This window comes from Lagenorhynchus albirostris, chromosome 2, assembly GCF_949774975.1.
Source record: "Lagenorhynchus albirostris chromosome 2, mLagAlb1.1, whole genome shotgun sequence".
Lineage (NCBI taxonomy): Eukaryota > Metazoa > Chordata > Mammalia > Artiodactyla > Delphinidae > Lagenorhynchus > Lagenorhynchus albirostris.
The window spans coordinates 148,629,733-148,656,521 of NC_083096.1; the positions used below are offsets into that span (position 1 = coordinate 148,629,733).

Genomic DNA, 26,789 nt, shown 5'->3' on the forward strand with positions numbered 1-26,789 from the left:
TTGACAGGTTGGTTCTAAAATCTATGTGGAAGAACCAGGTGTTCCAAGAATAGCCAAGACACCACTGAAGAAGAACAAGACAGGGAAACTTATTCTACCAGATATCAAGACCCATTACAAAAGTATAGTAATTAAAGCAGCAGGGCATGTACAAATAGACCAATGTAACTGAATAGAGAACTGATTCCAGCCCAAAAGGAAACATAAAATGGGAAAGAGCTAGCATTGAAGATTAGTGAGGAAGTATGAAATATTCAGTAAATAATGTTGTGACAATTAGTTATTCATATGGGGAAAAAAACTGGATCCCTATCCCAATCCACACTCAAAAATTAATTCCTAGTGACTTAAAGAAGTAAATGTGAAAAGAGACATTATAACACTTTTAGAAGAAAATATAATATAATATCTTTATAACATTGGGGAGGAGAAGAATTTCTTAGGCAATATACCAAAAGTGCAAAACATAAATAAATAGACTAATACACTGGTAAAATTATAAATTTTTGTTCATTAAAAGAGACAATGAAGGAAATTCCCTGGTGGTCCAGTGGTTAGGACTCTGTGCTTCCATCGCAGGGGGCACAGGTTCAATCCCTGGTCAGGGAACTAAGATCCCACAAGCCGCACAGTGCGGCCAAAAAAAAAAGAGAGAGATAATGAATAAAAAATTGGCAACATATATAATCAAAAAACATCCTAAATAAGAAACTAAAAATTCAATGGAAAACTGGGCAAAACACATGTATAGCCATTCTACACAAAAGGAAACTTAACTGGCCTATGTATTAGTTTGCTTTGACTGCCATAACAAAATTCCACAGACTGGGTCATTTAAATCAGTGGTCTCTAACCTTTTTGGCACCAGGGACTGGTTTTGTGGAAGACAACTTTTCCACGGGGGTGGGAGGGAAGATGGTTCAGGCAGTAATGCGAGCGATGGGGAGCAGCAGATGAAGCTTTGCTCCTCAGTGCCCACCTCCTGCTGTGCAGCCAGGTTCCTAACAAGCTGTGGACCGGTACCACTCCACGGACCAGGGGTTGCAGACCCTTGGCTTAAACAACAGAAGTTTATTTCTCACAGTTCTGGAGACTGGAAAATCCAAGATCAAGTTGCCAGCCAGGTAGGTTTCATTCTGCGGCTTCTCTCTCTCGGCTTGGTGATAGGCAGCCATCATCTCCCTATGAGCTCTTATGACTGCTTCTTTATGCAAATGGGGGCTAGTTGGCCACCTTTTCACTAGACACTTACATGGCCTTCTATCATGCATGTGTGGGTGGAGTGAGGGAGAGCAAGCATGCTCTGGTGTCTCTTCTTATAAGGGCACTAATCCCATCATGAGGGCCCCATCCTCATGATCTCATCTAATCCTAATTAACTCCCTCAAGCCCCACCTCCAAATATCATCACATTGGGAATTAGGGCTTCAACATACAAGTTGTGGGGGGACAAAATTCAGTCCATAGCAGCTTATAAACATCTTTTTACTGCCTGATTTCATTAATAATCAGGGAATGTAAATTATAATAAAAATAAAATACCATTTTACACTCATCAGATTATACAAAATTGAAACATCTGATGATACTAGGTGTTGGCAAGGATGTGAAGCCAGGCAACTCTCATTTGCTGCTGGTGGAAATGTAAACTGGAAAAATGAGTTTGGAAAAGAAGTATTTTCTAATGAAATTGAAGATGCACATATCCTATGTTCCAGCAGTTCTGCTCCTAGGTATATGCTCTAAGCACCGGTTTTCATATTGCTAGGTGCAATACAATAGTAAATTGTGAAATTAATTTTAGTGGTGCTGAGGTATAATTTTCTGAAAGGTAAACCAAATATAAAATGAATATAAACCTATATTCATAGGAATATAAAATAAACACGTCAAAATGTTATTTATCTCGTTAATTAATGAGTGAGCCAGTAAAATGTTACAGGAAAGTTGTACGAATTTGCTAAGAAACAAGAATATTGAAATGAATTCGCTAACAGAGGCAAAGTGGTTTAATACCCTATAGGTCAATAAAATGTAATGTTTGGGGGTATCTTTTCTTCGACGTGGACAAGAATTATTCTAAATACTACCAGTTTTCTTGTAAAGGATCTTAGTCAACAGAAAGACATCCCTATGCATTCAAATCCTTCCAGTGTCTGCTAGACAATGCCCAGGCTTACACTGAAAAGTAATTTCTTTTGCTCATTTCCAAGTCTTTGACAATTTTTCCTTACAACAGTTCCCTTTCAGCATTTTTTTGGTAATGAAATCAAAAAGAAGCAATAGAAATTTACTGCATTGCTGGTAGTAAATATAAATAAGTGTTGGGGCCCAGGGTAGGTTGCCCCAAAATGTACCTCAATGGCATATTGATCTTTTTTTTTAAATTTATTTTATTTATTTATTTTTGGCCACGTTGGGTCTTCGTTGCTGTAGGTGGGCTTTCTCTAGTTGAGGTGAGCTGGGGCTACTCTTCGCTGCAGTGCGTGGGCTTCTCATCGCAGTGGCTTCTCTTGCTGTGGAGCACCGGCTCTAGGCGCACAGGCTTCAGTAGTTTTGGCATGCAGGCTCAGTAGTTGTGGCTCACGTGCTCTAGAGCACAGGCTCAGTAGTTGTGGTGCATGGGCTTAGCTGCTCTGTGGCATGTGGGATCTTCCCGGACCAGGGCTCAAACCCGTGTCCCCTGCATTGGCAGGCGGATTCTTAACCACTGCACCACCAGGGAAGTCCCAATTTTTTTGAATTAAAGTAACTTAAGAGATGGCCAACGCAAGAGAGACACTCTAACCCTCCTTTCTATCTCCCTGAAAGCAGGAAATAAATCTCTCACGTGAAAGGTGCACTCCCTGCATTTGGAGGTAGAAGGACACTCTTATCTCCAGAGATAGGGAATTCAGGTCAACAAGCCTGTATAAACAAACCTTGTTACTTCCTCCCATTTACTACCCCAAGCCCAAACTGTTTAGATTCTTCGCTAATTGAACTCCCAAAACCTAGTTTCTTTGTCCTGTCAATTCTTCATAAATTGATTGTTTCTCTGTTTAAATATATAAAACCTGTCTGCTTTGGCCACTTCTTAAGCCCCTTTCTATGAGTCCTCCTTGTGAACAACTAAATTTTCTTTTTTTTCCTGTTAAACTGTCTTGTGTCAATTTTATTATTAGTCCAGACACAAGAAATCAAGATGAGTAGAGGGGGAAATTTCTCCCTCCCCAACAAGAGTTTTGTGAAATTTTTGTTTCAGATGTGTATATCTATCTGTGTGGTAGGTATGTGGTATCCGGTTTGATGTAGAATGTTTTTGCTCACTGTGAGCTGGGGTCCGAAAGTTTGAAAGCCATTTTTAAATGTGCCATATTATGAGGTTCAACAGTTTAAATAACTGGACGTTTTGAGTTGTCCCTTCACTCAAAGTAGACATCCACTCATAGCGCGGGGCTCAGTCAGGCAGAGACTCAAAGTGATCTGAGTGAATGGTAAGGAACAGAGAAGCGCCCAGCCCTGCGTGAGGGTTGCGGTGATGTGGGAGTGTTTTTTTGTGTGTGTCTGTGTGTGCGCTACTCACCATCTTTATTGTTTTGAAAAAATCCCATAGTTCTCCTCCTCAGTGACCCACATGCAAATGAGAAGTATGCTGCTTTGTAAACCGACCTAGGAAAATGATTTGTTGTAAACTTAAATAACAGTGTTATAGAATTTGTAAGAAAGATTCTTACAAATTAATACACACGAAAAAGAGGAAAATATATTGTACCTAGCAGAAAAAGAAGTGACATATACACCTGCAATTCCTTTCACTGCAGAAATGACTTTGTCCAGATCTTGGGTGTGGGTAACATTGAATTCTACTCTGTGTGTTCCCTCCGTGGGGCAGTCAGGAGCTTGGAAGGATGGATGGGCCTGGAGGTGCAAACTGCAAGCCGTTTAGCCAGCCAGTTGTTGACTTCCTGGGGAGCAGCGTCATAGGCTGCGTGAGGAGAGGAGATCCCGACTCTTTCATTAGCACTGAGGCTCGCTGGCTGCCTGAGACGCCACAAGAATCGAGAGAGGGTAGGCGGCGTGGAAACGGCAAGCCGGCCAGCCCCAGAAGGCGGGAGCTTAAACTGGCCAAAGGCCATTGCCCGCCGGGAATCAAGCACGAGCCCAGCGCCGCAGCAGCCCGGCACCGAGAGCCGCCGCTCTCCGTGAACGAAAGAGCAGAGCGCACGCGCAAACCCGCCCTGCCAGCGGAGCGGAGAGGCCCCCTCAGCCGGCCGGGCCTCGCCTCAAGCCCTCAACGATCCGCACTGCCCAGTCACCCGCGCCTTGTCACCCCGCCGGGCTTTCCCCGCCCCGTCTGTGCGCTAGCTTATCGCGGCTGCGCACGCAGAGCCTGAGCGGGCGCCAGCGGGAAGGGGAAGCGGCGGGTAAGAAGGGCCTGCGTCCCGGGGGCGCCTATGACGGGATTGGGAATTTTCTCCTCGGCTCTCTCCGGCTCTCGGGATCCTTGAGGAGAGTGCGAGGAGCCTCAGGAACCGGCTTCCTCCTGCCGTTCAGGCGTGCCTCTAATAATCGAAGTGTTTTCGCCCAGAACGTCGTCTAGTCCGGTCCCTTCCTGCCTCTCTTCTCCCCGCCCCCACTGGGGAATCCGAGGCCGAGTTCCGGCCCGTCTGTTGTCACCAGAAGTATTTGAGATGTCTTCCCTGCCGTTTAGGTAGCACCGGAATGTTTATCTGCCTTTAGTGTCGCAGCAGCTTAGGGGTAGCTCTCCAGGTCCAGCCCCCAAGTCAAGCACAAAGAGCCTCATTTTTTTTGACGCTTGCTAGTCCTGGGATTCTTTCTGACACGCTTTGCTGAATGAAGCAGCTTCCAGATCCTCGCAGCAGTGACTTCGAGGCCACTAAACATAGGTCCTCTTTACTTCCTCTGGGCGTCTCCACCGTTTCCTAAATAATCTGCCTTTCAAGTTTGTGTCTCTTGGGGCACGTCCCTTACATCCGTATGCGATGTCCCTGAATTATGCTCTTTCCTTTTGGAAATAGGGTCATACCACGTGCCGCCTTTTGGAATGAAGTACTCCAGTGGCAGTGGGATAGTATCAGCAGTTACTAAGAAGCGTAGTAGTAATAGAGTAGGATTTCTGCTGTCGGCTGCCAGAGTGGATGGATAATTCAGTAACTTTTTTGTAGCAGGAGGCAGCATTTTAGTTCAGTAGCTGTGCTTGATGCCCTGAAGTTGGGGGCAGAGGAGGTACCTTGTAATTAAACAAACCAGTTGGGTCCAAAATCTGCTGATAGGAAGAAATCTAAAACAGAAGAAAGCCTGACAGCCATGCCATGTTTAATAATATCTGCAGGTCAAATTTCTATGTAGAGACAAATACACTGTTTGCTTTTATATGCCAGTTAAATGTAATATGTTGACATTTATGTTGATGCTGATGTGAAGTTTTAGCAGCTACCTCGGAACTTTTCAATAAAATTTCTCAATAAGTTAATTCCTAGATAATCGTGATAATCAGCTTAGTTATTTTTACTTTAATAAGTTTGACTGAATGCTATAAATTTAGCCCCCCCTTTTCTTTAACATCAGGTCACACCATTTCTGTCAGTCTTATTACTAATTTTCCTTGATGCCTAAATACCTTAGTCATCTTAGATTTCCCCTGTGCTTCATCTCCATATCTCTTATATTACTGGATCTCATGGTTTCTTTATTCAAAAAGTAACTTAGATTTATCCCTTTGATTCTCATTGTTAAAGCTGGAAGGCTGTTTTCTAAGACTTTGCTACCTCTTAGCTCATCCTCTGAAAGCTCAAATAACAGTTCTGAAACATGACTATTGTCATGTTTATTCTCCATAACCCTGTAAAGGTTCATGTTGCTATGCTTGGGTTTCAAAGCTCCTTCTCTATATGCACATGATATGATGGGGAAAACCCAGGATTTAGAGTGAGAAGACCTGGGTTTAAATACCAGGACTGTCATTATACTAACTCTGTGACCTTGGGAAACTGAGCTTCAGTTTCCTTCTCTTATTTCAAATAACAATATCTTTTTCTTCCAGCCTCTTAATTATTGTGAGAATTACAATTGGCATAATGTGTGGAAAAGTTATCAGAATTAAACAAAAACAGCCTAAGCTATTATTGTTATTTCTTTGTGCTCATTTATTTCACAAACATTTGAAAACAAGATATGTTAGATACTGGTGCTACAGCTATGAAAGATAGTCCCTAAGGAGTTGTCTTTCAGAGAACTTTCAGAGTGTGTGTGTGTTTGTTGTGTCTGTGTGTCCGTGTAGGGAGTAGGGTGGTAAAATGTCTGACAAGGTAGAATGTGATAATATACTGTAAAATAGGTAAGGTTAGGGTGAGCACCAAACCCAGAGGAAAGAGGAACAGGGAAGATTTCCTGGAGGAAAGTAAGTTTGAACAGTCTTGATTTATAACAAAGATCCAGAAAGAAAAGGAGGGGGAAGGGTGCCATGAAAGAGATGTGTTTAGAGAACTGCAAATTGTTAGGTTTTGTTGGAGTATTAAGTTCAAAGGATTATAGGAGGTAGGACTGGATAGGTAGAGGTGAAATTTGAAGGGCTTTGTGTGCTAAGGGAAGTGTACAAATTGAAGGATCTTAAGCAGACAGTTGGCCTGATCACAGTTGTTTTTTGAAAGTTCATTTTGGCTGCCATGTGTGCTTCCTTACTGCAGTGTACAAAAATATCTTTATATCTTTGTGCCTTTCCTCATTTTCTTTACTCCACCCAAAAGGGTTTATGCCCTCTCCTCATATCTTAATACACTGTCACTCAGTGTCCAGTTCAGGTTCCATTTCTGCTGTGAAGCGCCATCTAATTATTTTAGGCCCCATTATTTATTCCCTTCTTTGAAACCCTGTTAGAAATAGTACCACACAATTTAGCCCTTATTTGTTTCATATGTGTTTTTATGTCCCTAAATAGATTGTAAGCTCCTTGAGGATAGAGAATGTTTCATACGTGTATGAATAGAAGACATGTTAAACACAAAAATACATTGTTTGGTCTCTTTGGTTTTTTTTTTTCAGGGACCAGATTATGGGCAACAGTCCTTTTAATTAATCTGTCATCATCATGGCTAATGAGGGCTGTGCCAAGGCTGGTGATAGTCCTTTTTCATCAGATAAACATGCTCAACTCATCTTGGCCCAGATCAATAAAATGAGAAATGGACAGCATTTCTGTGATGTGCAGCTGCAAGTTGGAAAGGAAACTTTCAAAGTTCATCGGCTGGTTTTGGCTGCCAGTAGTCCTTACTTTGCAGCTTTGTTCGCTGGAGGAATGAAAGAGTCCTCAAAAGATGTTGTACAGATTCTAGGAATTGAAGCTGGAATCTTTCAAATACTTCTAGATTTCATTTACACAGGTATGTTAAGTGAACTTGTAGCTTTGAGTGAAGAATGATGCAATCACTCACGTTCTGCTATGGGAATATAACTTGATCTAACATATAGAAAGTGATTTAACAATATGTTATTATGAGCCTTCAAAAACTTCATATCGGGACTTGCCTGGTGGTCCAGTTGTTGTTAAGACTTCGCCTTCCACTGCAGGGGGCTCGGGTTCAGTCCCTGGTCGGGGAACTAAGATCCCTGAATGCTGCATGGCATGGCCAAAAAAATCAAAACAAAACAAAAAGTTCATATCTTTTGACCCAGTATTCCTTTTCTGGGAATCCTAAGGAATTAATTAGTGATACAGGCAAATATTTACATTTATTGTAACATTATTTATAATAGTATATAATGGAATACAGTTTGATTGTCCCGCAGTAGGTTATATGGTTAAATAAATTATGGTACATGTATATATAATGGAATAATTTTTAGTTCTCACAAATTATATTTGTATATATGTACACACACATATACATTCTCATGGAAGAATGTTTGCAATATATTAAGTGAAAAAAATCTGGATATAAGTATCACCACAATTTTGTAAAAAAAAAAATTCATTTGTGTATTTGTGCACAGAAAGAGACTAGAATATTTATAAGCGTTTATCTCTAAATGATGGAATACGGAAGATTCTTATTTTTCCCTTTTTTTTGTTTTTTCCTCAATATGTCTATAATCAGCATGTATTAATTTAAACAAACTTTTATTTTTAAAATGTTTTTGAAGAGTTTTAATACATTATAAAATGTACACAAAAACCATAGTGTAAAATATGTCTTATATGTAACATAAATATACATGGAAAAAAGATTTGAAAGAGATACACTAAAGTATTAATGTTAATATAGGGATTTCCTGGTGGTCCTGTCTTTAGGACTCCACACTTCCCACAAGTCGTGCAGTGCGGCCAAAAAAAAAAAGTGTATGTGTATGGGAAAATGTGATTTTCATTTTTGTGCTTTTCTGCCTTAAAGTTATTTTGTTTTAGTTTTTTTAAAAGATTTAATTTTTTATTTTATTTTTAGCTGCATTCGGTCTTCGTTGCTGTGCGCTGGCTTTCTCTAGTTGTGGGGAGCAGGAGCTACTCTTCGTTGTGGTGCGCGGGCTTCTCATTGTGGTGGCTTCTCTTGTTGCGGAGCACGGGCTCTAGGCACGTGGGCTTCAGTAGTCGTGGCTCGCGGGCTCTAGAGAGCAGGCTCAGTAGCTGTGGCGCACAGGCTTAGTTGCTCCGCGTCATGTGGGATCTTCCCGGACCAGGGATCGAACCCATGTCCCCTGCATTGTTGACAGGTGGTTTCTTAATCACTGCGCCACCAGGGAAGTCCCTAAAGTTTTTTTCTGTAGTGAATATATATTACTCTTATAATCAGGAAAAAATGTTTGAAAACAAAGACTGTGTTTGTTTACACTCTAGTTTTGAGAATATACCTTGCTCTCCTTAAAGGACTACTTGGTGGGATATGGCCTGATAAAGTATTGTTTACTTAAAGCATGTTATTTAAACCTGGAAAATGACGAAACCAGGGCTCTAACCCGTGTCCCCTGTATTGGCAAGCGGATTCTCAACCACTACGCCACCACTGAAGTCCCAAGGTGATTTCTTTTCTTTGTGTAGTTTCATATTCCTTTTTGGAAATTTTCAGAAAATAGCTTTTAATTTACGATTGTAAAAATGATTATCACGTTAAAAAAATAAATTAAAAAAATAAAAATGATTATCTTTTATCTGCTGAAAGCAGTGCAGCTCTGCCTATTGACTAGTGTACAGATTAACATTGAGGGGTTCTTGACCTCACTTTTCTAAGTGACTTATGTGAGCTGATTAAACTATTTCATAAATGCCCCTGCTTCTCTTATTTGCAAAGTATAAATTAATACAGATTAATCCAATGCAATTAGTGTCAAACAACATAAAAACAGAAGAAGTTCCACAAGTTGCTTATTCTGCCTCTGCTGTCTGACGGTAGCAACAAGAGATATCTAGTGAAAGAGAATGTTCATGGCATCATCTCCATATAGCTGATGATTAGCACTTCCATCAAAGGAATAAAAATAGTAAAACCTAGAGAAATAAAAGCTACTGAGCATATCTGGGGGATAATAACGTTGTAGAATATTGACATTTAAGGTAAAATTGGTTAACAGTAAAGAACAGCATTTGGCCCCTAGTAAAAGATATAAAATAACAAGACAGGAGTTTATTTTTCCAACAAAAATGAATCCATAGAAGCCATCCCAAGGCTGGTATGGTGGCTTCTTTATGTCATTAGTAGCCCGTTATTCTTCCAACATTTTGCTCCACCATCTATAGCTTGTAGCTTCTAATCTCATGATCAGTGAACTTTAGCCAGTGGAAGGCAGAAGAGGAAAAGGTAAAAGGACCTGCCGGCTGAGTCTATCCCTTTTTAAGCTTTTCTGGTAGCCCTCCCCAATAACTATCTGTATCAAGTTGGCCAAACTCAGTCAAAAATTCACCCCCAGGGCTTCCCTGGTGGCGCAGTGGTTGGGAGTCCGCCTGCTGATGCAGGGGACACGGGTTCGTGCCCCGGTCCGGGAAGGTCCCACATGCCACAGAGCGGCTGGGCCCGTGAGCCATGGCCGCTGAGCCTGCGCGTACGGAGCCTGTGCTCTGCAATGGGAGAGGCCCCAACAGTGAGAGGCCCACGTACCGCAAAAAAAAAAAAAATTCACCCCCATCTGCAAGGGAGGATGAGAAATTTAATTTTCAGCAGGACACAATTGCCACTCACAACAAAATCAAGGTTCTGTTAGTAGGGATTAAATGAAAATGAATATTGGGTATTTATTGGACAGGGAACTTTGTAATCTTTGATACAATTAGTTCTTTAAAAACATGATCTTTGATTTTCATTGTAATAGCATTTCCTTTTTTGGGATGGGGCAGCAAAACCTGTTATTCTATTAATCTCTCCTCTGGACATTTTTTTAAATTAATTAATTAATTATGGCTGTGTTGGGTCTTTGCTGGCACAGGCTGTTCTCTAGTTGCGGTGAGCGGGGGCCACTCTTCACCACGGTACGCAGGCTTCTCACTGCGGTGGCTTCTCTTGTTGCGGAGCACGGGCTCTAGGCATGCGGGCTTCAGTAGCTGTGGCACGTGGGCTCAGTAGTTGTGGCTTGTGGGCTCTAGACCACAGGCTCAGTAGTTGTGGCGCATGGGTTTAGTTGCTCCATGGCATGTGGGATCTTCCCGGACCAGGGCTCGAGCCTGTGTCCCCTGCATTGGCAGGCAGATTCCCAACCACTGCGCCACCAGGGAAGTCCTCCTCTGGACATTCTTTATTAACCGATAACAATTCTAATAGGTCTTAACAGATTCTTCTCACCATAGATTTTTACGCACTTCACTTAAAATCAAATGACCTGGGTTTGTGATCTAGCTCTGCCACTAACTAGCTGTGTGATACAAAGCATTTCATTTAACTTTAGTCAATTATTCATTCATTCTTTCAATATATATGTGAATATATTTTTTGAGCTAGGCACTGGGGATATGATAGTAAACAAGACAGGTGTGGCCTGTGCCTTTACAGAGTTTTATAGGTAATGTAAAGTAGGTACTTAAAAAATAGAAATGAGCTTGTGAGAGCCTCATTCTCCTTATTCATAAACTGGGGATAATAGCACTTTTTAATTCATGTGAAGGTTAGATGAGATAAATTTTAATAAATGTAAAAATACTTTTGTTTTTAAACCCTCAGAAAGTATATTTAGATTTCATAAGGTGAAGTTCATACTGCTGGGGTAGAGCTAGAATTTTATTTTATTTATTTATTTTTAACATCTTTTTTGGAGTATAATTGCTTTACAGTGTTGTGTTAGTTTCTGCTGTATAACAAAGTGAATCAACTATATGTATACATATATCCCCATATCCCCTCCGTCTTGCGTCTCCCTCCCACCCTCCCTATCCCACCCCTCTAGGTGGTCACAAAGCCCTGAGCTTATCTCCCCGTGAGATGCAGTTGCTTCCCACCAGCTATCTATTTTACATTTGGTAGTGTATATATGTCAATGCTACTCTCTCACTTTGTCCCAGTTTACCCTTCCCCCTCCCCGTGTCCTCAAGAGTCCATTCTCTACATCTGCATCTTTATTCCTGTCCTGCCCCTAGGTTCATCAGAACCTTTTTTTTTTTTTTAGATTCCATATATATGTATTAGCATATGGTATTTGTTGTTCTCTTTCTGACTTACTTCACTCTGTATGACAGACTCTAGGTCCATCCACCTCACTACAAATAACTCAATTTCGTTTCTTTTTATGGCTGAGTAATATTCCATTGTATATATGTGCCACATCTTCTTTATCCATTCATCTGTCAACGGACACTTAGGTTGCTTCCATGTCCTGGCTATTGTAACTAGTGCTGCAATGAACATTGTGGTACATATCTCTTTTTGAATTATGGTTTTCTCAGGGTATATGCCCAGTAGTGGGATTGCTGGGTCATATGGTAGTTCTGTTTTTAGTTTTATAAGGAACCTCCATACTGTTCTCCATAGTGGCTGTATCAATTTACATTCCCACCAACAGTGCAAGAGGGTTCCCTTTTCTCCACACCCTCTCCAGCATTTATTGTTTGTAGATTTTTGATGATGGCCATTCTGACCAGTGTGAGGTGATACCTCACTGTGGTTTTGATTTGCATTTCTCTAATGATTAGTGATGTTGAGCATCCTTTCATGTGTTTGTTGGCAATCTGTATAACTTCTCTGGAGAAATGTCTGTTTAGGTCTTCCGCCCATTTTTGGATTGGGTTGTTTTTTTTTTTTGATATTGAGCTCCATGAGCTGCTTGTATATTTTGGAGATTAATCCTTTGTCAATTGCTTCACTTGCAAATATTTTCTCCCATTCTGAGGGTTGCCTTTTTGTCTTGTGTCGGGTTTCCTTTGCTGTGCAAAAGCTTTTAAGATTCATTAGGTCCCATTTGTTTATTTTTGTTTTTATTTCCATTTCTTTAGGAGGTGGATCAAAAAGGATCTTGGCTGTGATTTATGTCATAGAGTGTTCTGCCTATGTTTTCCTCTAAGAGTTATATAGTGTCTGGCCTTACATTTAAGTCTTTAATCCATTTTGAGTTTATTTTTGGGTATGGTGTTAGGAAATGTTCTAATTTCATTCTTACATGTAGCTTACTGTTTTATTTTTATTTTTTAATTTTATTGAAGTATAGTTGATTTACAATGTTGTATTAATTTCTGCCATACAGCAGATATTGATAGTTCCCTGTGCTGTACAGTAGGACCTTGTTTTTCCATTCTGTATATAATAGTTTGCATCTGCTAATCCCGAACTCCCAACCCATCCCTCCCCTACCCCCCACCCCCTTGGCAACCACAAATCTGTTCTCTATGTCTGTGAATCTGTTTCTGTTTTGTAGGTAAGTTCATTTGTGTCATATTTTAGATTTCACACATAAGTGATATCATATGGTATGTCTTTCTCTTTCTGACTGAGTATGATAATCTGTAGGTCCATTCATGTTGCTGCAAATGAAATTTTTAAATTCTTTTTTATTTTTATTTATTTATCTATTTATTTTTGGCCTCAAGGCATGAGGGATATTAGTTCCACGACCAGGGATCAAACCCGTGCTCCTTGCAGTGGAAGCACAGAGTCTTAACCACTGGACTGCCAGGGAAGTCACTGTTTCTTTTTTTTTTTTTTATGATGAATAGTATTCCATTGTATATCTATCCATTCATCTGTCAGTGGACATTTAGGTTGTTTTCAGGTCTTGGCTATTGTGAATAGTGCTGCCATGAACAAAGGGGTACTTGTATCTTTTTGAATTATAGGTTTGTCCCAATATATGCCCAGGAGTGGAATTGCTGGATCATATGGCAGCTCTATTTTTAGTTTTTTGAGGAACCTGCATACTGTTTTCCATAGTGGCTGCACCAACTTATGTTCCCATCAACAGCGTAGGAAGGTTCCTTTTCCTCCACACTCTCTCCAACCTTTGTTATTTGTAGAATTTTTTATGATGGCCATTCAGACTGGTATGAGGTGGTACCTCATTGTAGTTTTGATTTGCATTTCTCTAATAATTAGCAATGTTGAGCATCTTTTTATGTGCCTGATGGCTATCTGTATGTCTTCTTTGGAGAAATGTCTATTTAGGTCTTCTGCCAATTTTTCAATTGGGTTATTAGTTTTTTTGTTGCTGTAAAAGTGCTTTTAATAATCTGTAAAGCCTTATTAAGCTGTAGGGCATTCTTTTTAGTACTTTCAAGTAACTCTTGGTTTCATCCAGTAGCAGTCATTCAGTTACCTTCCATCACAACCCATGATCTGATCTTCTCCAAATTTGTAGTGAATTCTCATTTCATTCAATTAAGTCTTATCGCAGTTTTCTCTGCAGCCACTACCATTTATTCCCATGGTGGATTCCATTTCCTATACTTTTCAAAAAACCCCTGTTTGCATTCATCAAGCCATAGTCTTCCTCTCACCATAATGTCTTTGGCCATTCATTCATATATAATAATTTTTTTGAGCACCTAGTGTGTACTAGGCATTGGGAATACAGAAAGAACAAGCCTTGCCCCAACAGAGTTTATAAATCTATTTGGGAATACAAACTTTAGACACATAGTTTAGTTGAATGTTTTAAAGGGATAAAGGGAAAGTATAAGATTGAATGGAGAGTTTATCCTTATTAGGTAGAATTACAGTGGTTTTTTTCCCTTCTAAATATAATTGAGTATTTGATATCTTCCCAAAGTCATTATAAACATATATGAAAGTGGGGACTTCCCTGGTGGCATAGTGGTTAAGAATCTGCCTGCCAATGCAGGGGACACAGGTTCGAGCCCTGGTCCGGGAAGATTCCACATGCCGCGGAGCAACTAAGCCAGTGCACCACAACTACTGAGCCTGTGCTCTAGAGCCTGCGAGCCACAACTACTGAGCCCACGTGCTGCAACTACTAAAGCTTGTGCGCCTAGATCCCATGCTCCACAGCAAGAGAAGCCACCACAATGAGAAGCCTGCGCACTGCAACAGAGAGTAGCCCCTGCTCAGTACAACTAGAAAGCCCGCGCACAGCATCGAAGACCCAGTGCAGCCAAAAATAAATAATTAATTAATTAAAAAAAATAATAATAAGGGGGAAAACCCTATTATATGGGGTTGTAGCGAGGGTTAAGTGAATGTATAAAGCAATTAATGCTGTGCCTGGTTCATTGTTAAGTGTTACATGAATGTGGGGTACCATTATCATTTAAGTTCTGCACCTTTCTACAAGTTCTTTGTTGCCTTTATACTTAGTATCTACCCGGCAAAGCCTAAGCTATCAGTGGAATCAAGTATTGAATATAATGGTCTTTGAATATAAGTCAAATGTTTATTTTATTTTATTGGTTATTTTGTCTCCTTACTTCCCTAGGTATAGTGAACATAGGAGTGAATAATGTCCAAGAGCTGATTGTTGCAGCAGACATGCTACAGTTGACTGAAGTTGTTAATCTTTGCTGTGAATTTCTGAAAGGACAAATTGATCCACTGAACTGCATTGGGATCTTTCAGTTCTCTGAGCAGATTGCCTGCCATGATCTTTTGGAATTTACAGAAAACTACATTCATGTCCATTTCTTGGAGGTTCATAGTGGGGAAGAGTTCCTGGCACTTACAAAAGATCAGCTGATCAAAATTTTGCGAAGTGAAGAGCTTAGCATCGAGGATGAATACCAGGTCTTCTTAGCTGCAATGCAGTGGATTCTGAAAGATCTCGGAAAGAGAAGAAAACATGTGGTGGAAGTGCTAGACCCAATTCGATTCCCTTTATTACCTCCTCAGAGGCTTTTAAAGTATATAGAAGGTAATTTTTTTGTTTCATGTTAAGTTAGTCAGTTAATTATCCAGTGACCTTTCCTCTGTTTGAAACGTGATAGTGTTTTAATTTTTCAGTTCAATAAGCAGACATTTATTGAATGATTATTATATGCAAGATACAACTTCTGTGTTTTGTGGGTAGATAGTAGTATTTCAGTATTTCTTTTTTTTCTTTCTTTCTTTCTTTTTTTTTTTTAAGTTTTTGGCCACGCCACGCATCATGTGGGATCTTAGTTCCCCAACCAGGGATCAAACCTGCCCTCCCTGCATTGAGCGTGGACTCTTAACCACTGCACCTTCAGGGAAGTCCCAGTACTTCAGTATTTCTACCCATTATTTTAATCAAATCTTTAAATACTTTCTTGAGATTAAGTACCAAGGGAGATAAAATTACTGACAGAGTTAAAATACTAGTGCTATTTTTGGCAGTACTAATTATTTTAGTGTAAGATTTCTTCTTGCCACTGAAAAATTCACCAAAACCCAGCATTTGAGGAAAACATATATGCTAAACACAAAACCAAAACTCAATAAATATTGTAACTCCTCTCATTATAAAATGAATTGTATATTGATATAATATAGCTTCTGTGTAGCCTTTGAATATATTTAGGTTCTAAACTTTGAAAATACTTTTCACCATAGTATAAAATAAATTTTATCTTTATATTGGAAAAATTATAACTAAATTTACTTTTAAAAACTACTTTGGACCTGGTTTCAAGATTTGAAGGTTTTACTCTTGTCATGCACTGAAGATTTAGGATGTGATTGAATTACAAATATTTTATTATGAATTAAATACAGTATTAGCATTAAAGTTGTAATTCTGTGAAGGAATTATATTTAATGTGGATTTTTAGTTTTTTCCCATTCTTAACAGTGTTAACAGAATTTTGTAGGTTTTTCTGAGTGATATCTTGTATTAATGTATATGCAGTTAATTCTCATTATTCATATATATTCAGTTCTCATTATTCACGGTAGTTATCCTCTATAAATTTGCCAAGAACACTGAATTGGCAAATATAGAGCCATTGTTCCTAGGGAAATACAGGGTAAGTTCTTACAAGCCTTTGGTTACAACATTTTTGTCAGCTGATCAATACATAACTTTGTTTTATGTGTGTGTCTGTCAGAACTACCTCATTTAATATTATATGTTGTTGATCCATTATCTCTGTAAGGCACATCACAGCCTTCTTGCACTTACAAACACTAGACAGCACTTTAGCAGTATGCTTGGGGGCTATTTTAAACAGTGAAAAAACCAGCAAAAAACACACAAATGTGAAAACCATGACACTAACTAGAGTGTGAAGAGGACACTTGTTTATAGTGAGAGCTGAAGCAAGAAGGCAGAATGTCACCTCTTTCAGTCTCACCTGGGAACATGCATATTAGATGATTCAAATTTTTTGCCACTCTGTGGCATGTCTGTGAACTACGAGGAAAGTGCTGTGAATGTTGATTTGGATTACAAATCCATTTTAGTGAGTAGATGTAGTCACAAGTAAGGAATCCACAAAAAATGAAGACTGACTGTATTTAAATGGTAAAACAAGAAGAGAGAAATTATCCAGACACATTTTTGCATGTATCATGTGAGAATTTAGGAGTGGAACAAAGGCTTTCATGGTTGAGTTGGCTTTTCCGAAGTGCTGCAGATACAGAGTGCTAAAGGAAAGTTCCTCTGCTAGGAGCAATGGAAAGTTCCCTAGAATTGGGACATGTCTTCCTACAGCTTTTTAGTGTTGTAATACAGTGTTTAAGACTTGCACTGCCCAATAGTTATCACCTAAAGATATATTACTGGAGTAAAACTGCAGGGAGGCAAGGGAGAAATAAATGGAGGATTTTTTTTAAAGTTAACCTTAATATGTTTCACTATTTTTGAAGCTTTATCTCTTTGATCATATTGGAGAAAAGATGGACAATTTATACAGAAAAATAATGAGAGTCTACCACAAAATTCAGTGAAGGAGCAAGAGACTTAATTGAAATGGTTAAATTATGTTATGTGAAATGTGTAGATTTTCCCCCTGGTGTATATTTTTTGTATTTACCACAGGAATAATTCAGGCAATTTAATATTATTAGTATATGATAACATATATTTTTCTTGCATTTTAGAGAATGATTTTACTTTTCAAAAATGGTACATACTCTTATAAAAAGTTTAGGTAATAAAAAAACAACAAATCACCCAAGTCCATCACCCAGAAATAGCCAGTTATAATTAACATTCATTAAACATCATTCTAGATGTCTCTGTATAGGAGGATGGATGATAGGTGGGTGTATGGTTGCATGGATGGATAGAAAAAAAAATTTATAAGAATAAGAATCATTCTATCATACTATTTATACTACAAAAATGTATTTAAATCTCACTAAAAATCAACAAAGAAGAAACTAAAGTAATAACTAATTTCAGATAAATGTTTCTTTATCCCAAAAATATTCATTCTAAAAAGTTTTTGTAGAGTTAAAAACAAAAGATGAAAATCATTAAAAGGTGAAACCATAGTTTCATTTTGTGTTTCAATTTTAAAGTTTAGACTCTCTGCTAAGAAAAATGAGGTAATTAGCATTGTTATTTTTCTCCCTACCCCCCTCAAGGTTTACACAGCCTTTACATAGAATTTTTTCAATCATGATTCCCCTAGCTCTGTGCTTTTGCTCTGTATTTAAGTGGATTTAATGCTCTCTACCAGTTTCTTAACGATAGTCTTTTTAGTCCTGACCTTTTTTTTTTTTTTTTTTTGGCAGCGCAGCAGGGCTTGTGGGATCTTAGTTCCTCGACCAGGGATTGAACCCAGGCCACAGCAGTGAAAGCACCGAGTCCTAACCACTGGACCGCCAAGGAATTCCCTGAGCTTTCTTTTTTTTTTTTTTTTTTTTTGCAGTACGCGGGCCTCTCACTGTTGTGGCCTCTCCCAATAGGCTCCGGACGCGCAGGCTCAGCGGCCATGGCTCACGGGCCCAGCCGCTCCGCGGCATGTGGGATCTTCCCGGACCAGGGCACGAACCCGTGTCCCCTGCATCGGCAGGTGGACTGCCAACCACTGCGCCACCAGGGAAGCCCTGAGCTTTCTTTTTCGATTCATCATTTGGTCGGTTGGATTTCATCACTAAGTTTTTTTTTCAAGGAAGGCTCATGATAACTTATTTCCTGATTTTTTTTTCCTCACATCTGAGAAGTTCTGCCTGTTGCTTTTTAATTTAACAGAAATTTGGGTGGGCATAATATTCTTAATTTATGATGATTCCCCCAGCCCACCCCAAGTTTGTAAGGCATGGTTTTCTTTTTTTTTTTTTTTATGACTTGCTGTTTCTGCTTGGATGCCTAAAGAATTATCTTTTTTTGCGTTACGCGGGCCTCTCACTGATGTGGCCTTTCCCGTTGCGGAACACAGGCTCCGGACGCGCAGGCTCAGCGGCCATGGCTAACGGGCCCAGCCGCTCCGCAGCATGTGGGATCTTCCCAGACCGGGGCACGAACCCGTGTCCCCTACATCGACAAGCGGACTCTCAACTACTGCGCCACCAGGGAATCCCCATCATTCTTGATTTGTGTTGAAGTTTGACATTTTTCCTTAGACTATATCAAATACCCTTTCCTTTTTTTTTTTTGGCTGAGCCTTGTGGCTTACGGGATCCTAGCTCCCCAACCAGGGATCAAAGCCACGCCCCCACACAGTGGAGTCCCAACCACTGGACTGACAGGGACGTCCCCGCCCTTTCCTTTTAAAGGTTCAATTTTAATTTCATTTTGGGAAATTTTTCCTGTATGAAATTCCTGAACACTTTTAATGTTTCATTTGGTAGTCTTCATCCTTTCACTGGAACTTTTTTGTCTTTCATATTTATCATCTTCTAATGTTAAAATATTTTGTCTTTTGCTCTATATTCACAGTTTTGTCAAGTCTTTACTCCAAATCGCTAATTTGATTTTTTTCTGATGAGTTTCTTGTTTCCAATTTATTAACTCTGCACTACTGTCATTTCAGTTCTCACTTTGTTTCCTCAGCAATGCGTCTCATTTTATTTTATTATTTTTAAATTTTTGGCTGCATTGGGTCTTTGTTGCTGCACATGGGCTTTCTCTAGTTGTGGCGAGCGGGGGCTGCTCTTTGTTGTGGTGCATGGACTTCTCATTGCGGTGGCTTCTCTTGTTGTGGAGCACGGGCTCTAGGCACTCGGGCTTCAGTAGTTGTGGCACGGGGGCTCAGTAGTTGTAGCTTGCAGGCTCTAGAGTGCAGGCTCAGTAGTTGTGGTGCACGGGCTTTGTTGCTCTGCGGCATGTGGGATATTCCCGAACCAGGCCTCGAACCCGTGTCCCCTACATTGGCAAGCGATTCTTAACCACTGCGCCACCAGGGAAGCTCACGATGCGTCTCATTTTGCCTTTGAGTTCTTTTTTTTATATAGGATCTGTATTCTTAAATAATTCTATCCTGTGTATGGGGAGTCTGTTTCTGTGTGTGGCTAATGTTTTCTTCCAGACTGAATTCTTCAGTCTCTTTCTCTTCTTTTTCCTGGGGTATATTTACATAGCTGTATTGCTTTTTCATGATATATTGCTCATTCTTAACTTGGGCAACTCTGTTCAAACCTGCTTGCTCTGATAATTCTCTTTGACACCCTTTCTACCTTAGTGTAACTACTTTGTTTCTCCCATGTAAAATTTGAGGGCTCTGTGTTGTGTTCTCACCACTTCTTTCTAGCCTGAGGCATAAGGTAGTGAAAGAATAGAGATCTGCTAAGGCTGAGGTCCTTGCTTGGGGGCCTGGGCTCTGAGGTCTCTCTTGTAAGATCCTACTACTGTATTGATCTGTTTTCAAGACCGACTTATCCCAGCCAAGGATGTGTCTCACTACTGTGGATTTTGGCTACCACTGAGCTCTGTTAAATGGCAAACCCTGGTGATCCTCCCTGTCTTTACCGATGGGCCTGTAAAGGATTTTTCTTTTAATGGTTTTGTTCTTTGACTTCTCAGTTCTGCTTTTTATCTGCTATTTGCCCTTTCTCCAAATTCTTACGTTACTAGTGAGACTTCTCAATATTTTGTTAGTTGACCTTTTCTCCTCAATATTGTTTTTTGGACATACAGACAAGGCTTAGAGACAGTTCCTTACTGGCATATGTGGTGCTTTTGTGCAAATTAGAAGATAGTGCCCTTTCACGGAGGCCAGTTCTTATAGCTTGCCAAGTGGGACACAGGTTGGCTTTCATTCCCAATTCATCTTTTCAGCTAAGCACCCTTGAGCAGAATAACCTACCCAATCATGCTCAAAGTCTTTTTAGGAAATGGACCTCATCCGACCAGAATCTTCTGTTTCTTGCTTTGACTATCATCTTCAAAGTGTATGACATAATTTCATATCCTTTTGTTAGCAGGTTGTTAAATATAGAATTTTGGGCAATTTTATTTTTTCATTTTGTTAGATAATTGGGCTCCTGTTTTACTTGGCATCTTTGTTTAGAGATCCTCATACATGTGTTTTCAAATTGGATCTAATGAAGCATGTTTTTTAAAACAACCTTTGATTTAAGGAAAGTATATATTCTTTAGTAGCAGTGAGAAAAATGATACTTGGTATTGTTGGAAACATACTCCATTGTTTGATGATGAGTTTTCATTTTTTGATTGTTAAATGTATTTTATTTTCATGGAAACATGTCTTTTCAATATTATTTAGAAATTGATTAAAACATTATCTTTTTCAACATTGCTTTAGGAATATCCGATTTTAATCTTCGTGTTGCATTGCAAACACTTTTGAAAGAGTACTGTGAGGTGTGCAAATCTCCCAAAGAGAACAAATTTTCTAGTTTTCTGCAGACATCTAAGGTTCGACCTCGGAAGAAAGCAAGAAAGTACCTGTATGCAGTAGGTGAGAACCTTTTAAAAAGTAATAGAAATTATTTTCAGGATAAAAACCTTTTAAGTTTTTGTTGTTATCATACATGTCAGAGTGTGCAGGTATGTCAGATAGGCATACTTAATTTCACATACAGGCTACAGATTTAGAAATTGTATTTATATAGTACAGTGGACACATCTAAGAATAAATAGCTATTTATTTGACATCTGTTATTCTGTGATTTAAATCTTTGGGTTCTTATATACCCAATTATTATCAAATAACTGCCTAAGATATACTGCTTTAAAAATTAAATATTTGAATTCTTGTGAGAAATAGGAAAATAAATCTCACACATTTTAACTATTCACAGCGTCTTAGATGGTCATTAGGGATGATAGGAACTAGTGGTCTCCAAAGTGTGGATATGCAGGATAACCCATAGGAATATCGTATGAACCTTTCCATTTTTATTTTATTTTATTGTAGTGTAGTGTAGTGTAGTGTTGTGTAGTTTATTGGCCACCCTGCGCAGCTTGCGAGATCTTAGTTCCCCAACCAGGGTTTGAACCCAGGCCACAGCAGTGAAAGTGCCGAGTCGGAACCACTGGTCGCCAGAGAATTCCCTCCATTTTTTTTTTTAAATAGCATTAAACCTTATCAATATTTGATATATATGTCAACAGATTGTCCAGATTTATATACATAATATAATTTATTATATATAAAAACTTTATGTATAGTATAATTTTTAGTATGTATGTCATCGTATAATTTTATATATACTATAATATATAAATGTGTAATTTTTGAGTGCTGGCTAAACTTTTTTAATGATGGGATGTGCAGTCAAAGAAGGATTTCAACTCACTATTTTTTTATTATTAATTAATTAATTTACTTTTTGGCTGTGTTGGGTCTTCGTTGCTGTGCGTGGGCTTTCTTTAGTTGCGGTGAGTGGGAGCTACTCTTCGTTGCAGTGCGCAGGCTTCTCATTGTCATGGCTTCTCCTATTGCAGAGCCCGGTCTCTAGGCGCATGGGCTTCAGTAGTTGTGGCATGTAGGCTCAGTAGTTGTGGCTTGTGGGCTCTAGAGCTCAGGCTCAGTAGTTGTGGTGCACGGGCTTAGTTGCTCTGTGGCACGTGGGATCTTCCCGGGACAGGGCTCGAACCCGTGTCCCCTGCATTGGCAGGTGGATTCTGAACCACTGCACCACCAGGGAAGCCCCAACTCACTATATTTAACTGAAAAAGACATTAATAGAAGTCACAATGAAACTTCCTAACTAGATAACCAGTTCCTAGATTTATGTTTCATCTAACATTTGATTATAACCAAGACCAGGTGGTAGAACATTGTGGTTGACCTCATTGCATTTTAAGCCATAATCTTTCAGGACCTGGCACATTTAAGAATAATAGATGTATATATGGCAGACTCTAAAGCACTTATTACTTACTATGCAGTAGTTATATTGAATGTCTAGACATAGAGGGCTAGATTTTTCTTGTTACTACCATTTCCATATTTAGCAGTAAGGGATTTGCTGTGTACCTCCTTTCCTTTCTTTATTCAGGTGGATATACTCGGTTGCAGGGGGGTCGTTGGAGTGATAGTAGAGCCCTCAGCTGTGTAGAACGTTTTGACACCTTTAGCCAGTACTGGACCACTGTGTCTTCACTTCATCAGGCTCGATGTGGACTGGGAGTAGCAGTTCTGGGAGGGATGGTCTACGCAATTGGAGGTAATAATGAAAATGTCTTATTTCCCTTATTAGTCTCTAGCTCTAAGTTGACTGCATTCTTATATGCCTTATATATATTGCTAGATACTATGGGGTGTATGCAGATACAGTTGTGCTTAATAAATATTTATTGAATAAATGAATGAAAGAAAAAGGAAACATAAGATATTGAATATTTTATACCAGAGGGACACGGTAATTTATTACAAGGCAAATACTTAGGTTTGGTTTTAATGAAAAGTTGTTTATGAAAATGTGGTGCCAAAATTTAGATCAACATTTGTGATAAAAATTTTTTTAATTCTGAGAGCTGCATTATGAATCATTTTAAATTAACCAAGTATCTGGGCAGTGGGATGTATAAAAACCATGTCAGCTAGACATTGGGATATATTTCTTGATTAAAATCACTGTGTTTTCTGAAACTATTACTATAAATTCTAAAATGATTAATGAATAAAATTAAAAGGGGATTTGAATTTGGGAGAGAAATAATTATTAGAGAGGGATCTAAAGAGAAATAAATACTAACAGCTTTGATATAAATATTTACTTCTGAATAATTTGTCTTTATAGCAACCAGCCTAGGTAGATCATCTCTAACCTTTACAGCCAGTTTTTTTGCTTTATTTCTATGGGTCATTCTAAAATACTGAAAGCTGTAAATCTAAAATCATATTATTGCTTTCCAACTATGATACCGTCAGTTTAAAATGAGAGAGATGTAGGGAATATTTGATTTTTATCTTTTGGAGGGAACATAATCATCACTCAAAAACTGTTTATTAAATCAATAAATGTCATGGTGCATCTGAAAATCCTAACAAAGAAATTAGAGTTTTGAGCAATAACCATCTGTCAGTATAAAGACTATAACTCTATATAATCTTTGGCTAGAAGTCTAATAGTTCTTTTTATATACATTTCGGCAGTTGCATTGCGTGAACTCTCTCCAATTTAACCTAGGGTCACAGTGTCCTTTGCGACACTTGCATATATATGTATCCCCTTTCCTGATACCACAGAAGTACAAATGGGAGCCCGTCAAAACTGCTATGACTGGGCTTCCCTGGTGGCGCAGTGGTTGAGAGTCCGCCTGCCGATGCAGGGGACGCGGGTTCGTGCCCTGGTCCGGGAAGATCCCACATGCCGCGGAGTGGCTGGGCCCGGGAGCCATGGCCGCTGAGCCTGCGCGTCCGGAGCCTGTGCTCCGCAACGGGAGAGGCCCGCGTACAGCAAAAAACAAACAAAAAAAAACTGCTATGACTTTACTAGCCATTATTAATACTATAAACATTACTATCTTAACATATTACTTAATATATAATTTTTAAATAAATGTTTTTTACCTAAGTAATTCAGATTTGCTGTAGAAAATTTGGTAAACCTGAAGCATATGAAAAAGAAAATAAAAATCACCCATACTATAATCATACCACCCAGAGATAATCACAGTCAATAGTTTATTTCCTTTTAGATACATTCATATCTGGGTTAATATTCTAAGTATTATATGTAAAAATTAAGATATAATTCACATATCATAAAATTCACCGTTGAAGTGTACAGTTCAGTGGTTTTTAGTATATTCACAAAATTGTGCAACCATCACCACTAATTCCAGAACATTTTCACCACTGCAAAAAGCCACTGTTATCATTTAGGGAAAAGTTTATGTGAGTGTAGGGAACTTTTTACTAGCCATGTTCCCAGACTCCAGGTAAGGGTCAACCTTGTGAGCAAGCCTTTCTAACCATAGGCAGTTTTAGGCCTTATGGTGACTCTTTTCTGCACAGTAAGAGTTTTGTATACATCAGGATTCTAGGCCCTCATAAGATTATATGTGCTGCAAATATATTTTCCTACTCCTCTGCTTCATCTTTTACTCTTTTTATGGTATCTTTTGATAAATGAATGTTTTTAATTTTAATGTAGCCAACTCTATTATTTTTTTCTCTTTATGGTTAGTGTTTCTTATATCATTTTAAAGAAATCCTTTGTCTACTGGAAAGTCATGAGGATATATACCTTTATTGTTTTCTAAAATTTTATAGTTTTTCCATTTACATTTATGTCTGTAATTCACCTGTAATTGAATTTTTACGGATAGTATTAGTAAGGAACCAGTTTCATTTTTCTCCATATATATATAACCAATTCCCAGTGTTTTTGTTTCCCCACTGCTCTGTCATGCAAACTATGTCATATACCAAGTAATCATATATGTGTGGATCTGTTTCTAGAATTTCCTTTCTTTCCTACTGGTCTCTCTGTTTATTCCTATCTTAATTATTAAAGCTCTATTTTAAGTCTGATAGGCTTATTTAATAGGGCATTTTCTCTTTCCTTATTATTCTTTTTGGGAGTGCTTGGCTATTCTAGGTCTTTCATACTTCCATATAAAAGTTAGAATTAGTTTATCAAATCTGTTTTTAAAAATAATAATGTATGATTCCACTTATATGAGATACTTGGAGTAGTCAAAACCAAAAAGACAGAAAGTATAATGGTCGTTGCCAGGGGCTGGCAAAGGAGAGAATGGGGAATTATTGTTTAATGGGTATAGAGTTTCAGTTTTACAAGATGAAAAGGATTATGGGAATGGATGGTTGTGATGGCTGTACAACAATATGAATGTGTTTAACATCACTGAACTGTATTTTTTTTTTCTGAACTGCATTCTTAAAAATGGTTTACATGGTACATTTTATGTTATGTGTATTTAAATACAATAAAAAAGAAAGAAAGTGTTTTTTAAAAACTGGGATTTCATTAAATCTATAAATCATTTTGGGAATAATCATCTTTACATTGACACTTGTAACTCATCAACATGATACATCTCTTCATTTATTTAGATATTCCTTAATTTAAAACTTTATCTAAATAAAATTTATAAATTATATCTATAAAGTTCTTATAAATCTTTGATTAGATTTACTCCTAGGTATAGTATATTTTTAAATTCTATTTTAAGTGGTATTTAAAAATGTTTTTTTCATTTTCTATTTGTTGCTAGATAAGCATTGCATTAAAACTCAAATTGTAGCAGAGCCAGCTATCTAAACTATGAAAATATAGAAGTGTTAAAATGCAAATTGTATCCTCAAAAATTACATAGATTGTTTGGGTGGTAGAATTAGAAATAGATAATAGCCCACTTTGCTTTCATTAAGTGGGCTTTAATAAATGACAGTGCTATGGATTCAAAATAACACTTGGTGGGCAAATAAATTTTAAAGAATAGTATAAAATCAGACATAATAATTGAATTTCTGACAACACAGAATGCTGCTGAATATTGTATTGTGGTTCTAGGCTATTAGTATTACTAAATCTTCTCATATGTGTCTCTTTTATTTAACTCAGGTGAAAAGGATTCAATGATTTTTGACTGTACTGAATGCTATGATCCAGTTACTAAACAGTGGACAACTGTAGCTTCAATGAATCACCCCCGCTGTGGCTTGGGAGTGTGTGTGTGTTATGGGGCTATCTATGCTTTGGGTAATTATACTCTCCAATTTAAGGATATCTAATATTATTTAAATTCTTAGTCAAATTCTGCTTACTTTAGAAATTTTCCTTCCTTCCCATAACAAACTTGTGTCTTTTTAGCTTTAAAAGTTCTTATTCTCAAAATTATATTACTTGGGAGATATTGTCAAGTATGGAATTCTTAGAAGGAGATGGACATAAAATATAGATGAGATGTCTAGGGGAGCATTTTAGCTGACTAGTTAAATGTCATGGTTAGGATAACCATTCTGAATACACAGACGTTGTTTCAAAAAGTTGTTTTGCAAAGTACCATATTTCCTATGCAATAGATTGAAGTTTTTGGTTTTGTTTTGTTTTATTTTTAAAAAATCTCTTGTGAGGGCTTTCCTGGTGGCG

The 26,789-nt window shown here is 38.4% G+C and overlaps 1 protein-coding gene and 1 non-coding gene across 6 annotated transcripts in view; both read left to right on the forward strand.

Moving 5' to 3' along the window:
* Positions 1-536: 536 nt before the first annotated feature.
* On the forward strand, positions 537-609 carry TRNAG-UCC (transfer RNA glycine (anticodon UCC)). The gene has a single exon. It is a non-coding gene; the product is annotated as a tRNA-Gly (tRNA).
* Positions 610-4,029: 3,420 nt separating this feature from the next.
* IPP (intracisternal A particle-promoted polypeptide) overlaps positions 4,030-26,789 on the forward strand; it is a 40,431-nt gene continuing 17,671 nt past the window's right edge. Inside the window, exons 1-6 of one of the 5 annotated variants that reach the window (XM_060140166.1) lie at positions 4,030-4,406; positions 7,045-7,382; positions 14,833-15,264; positions 21,023-21,178; positions 22,725-22,892; positions 26,262-26,399. In XM_060140166.1, the coding sequence (XP_059996149.1) occupies positions 7,091-7,382; positions 14,833-15,264; positions 21,023-21,178; positions 22,725-22,892; positions 26,262-26,399 (1,186 nt within the window). In that variant the 5' untranslated portion in view covers positions 4,030-4,406; positions 7,045-7,090. Of the gene's footprint in view, positions 4,694-7,044; positions 7,383-14,832; positions 15,265-21,022; positions 21,179-22,724; positions 22,893-26,261; positions 26,400-26,789 lie in introns of all 5 variants that reach the window. The other 4 variants (XM_060140167.1, XM_060140168.1, XM_060140171.1 and 1 more) reach the window with 4 other exon arrangements.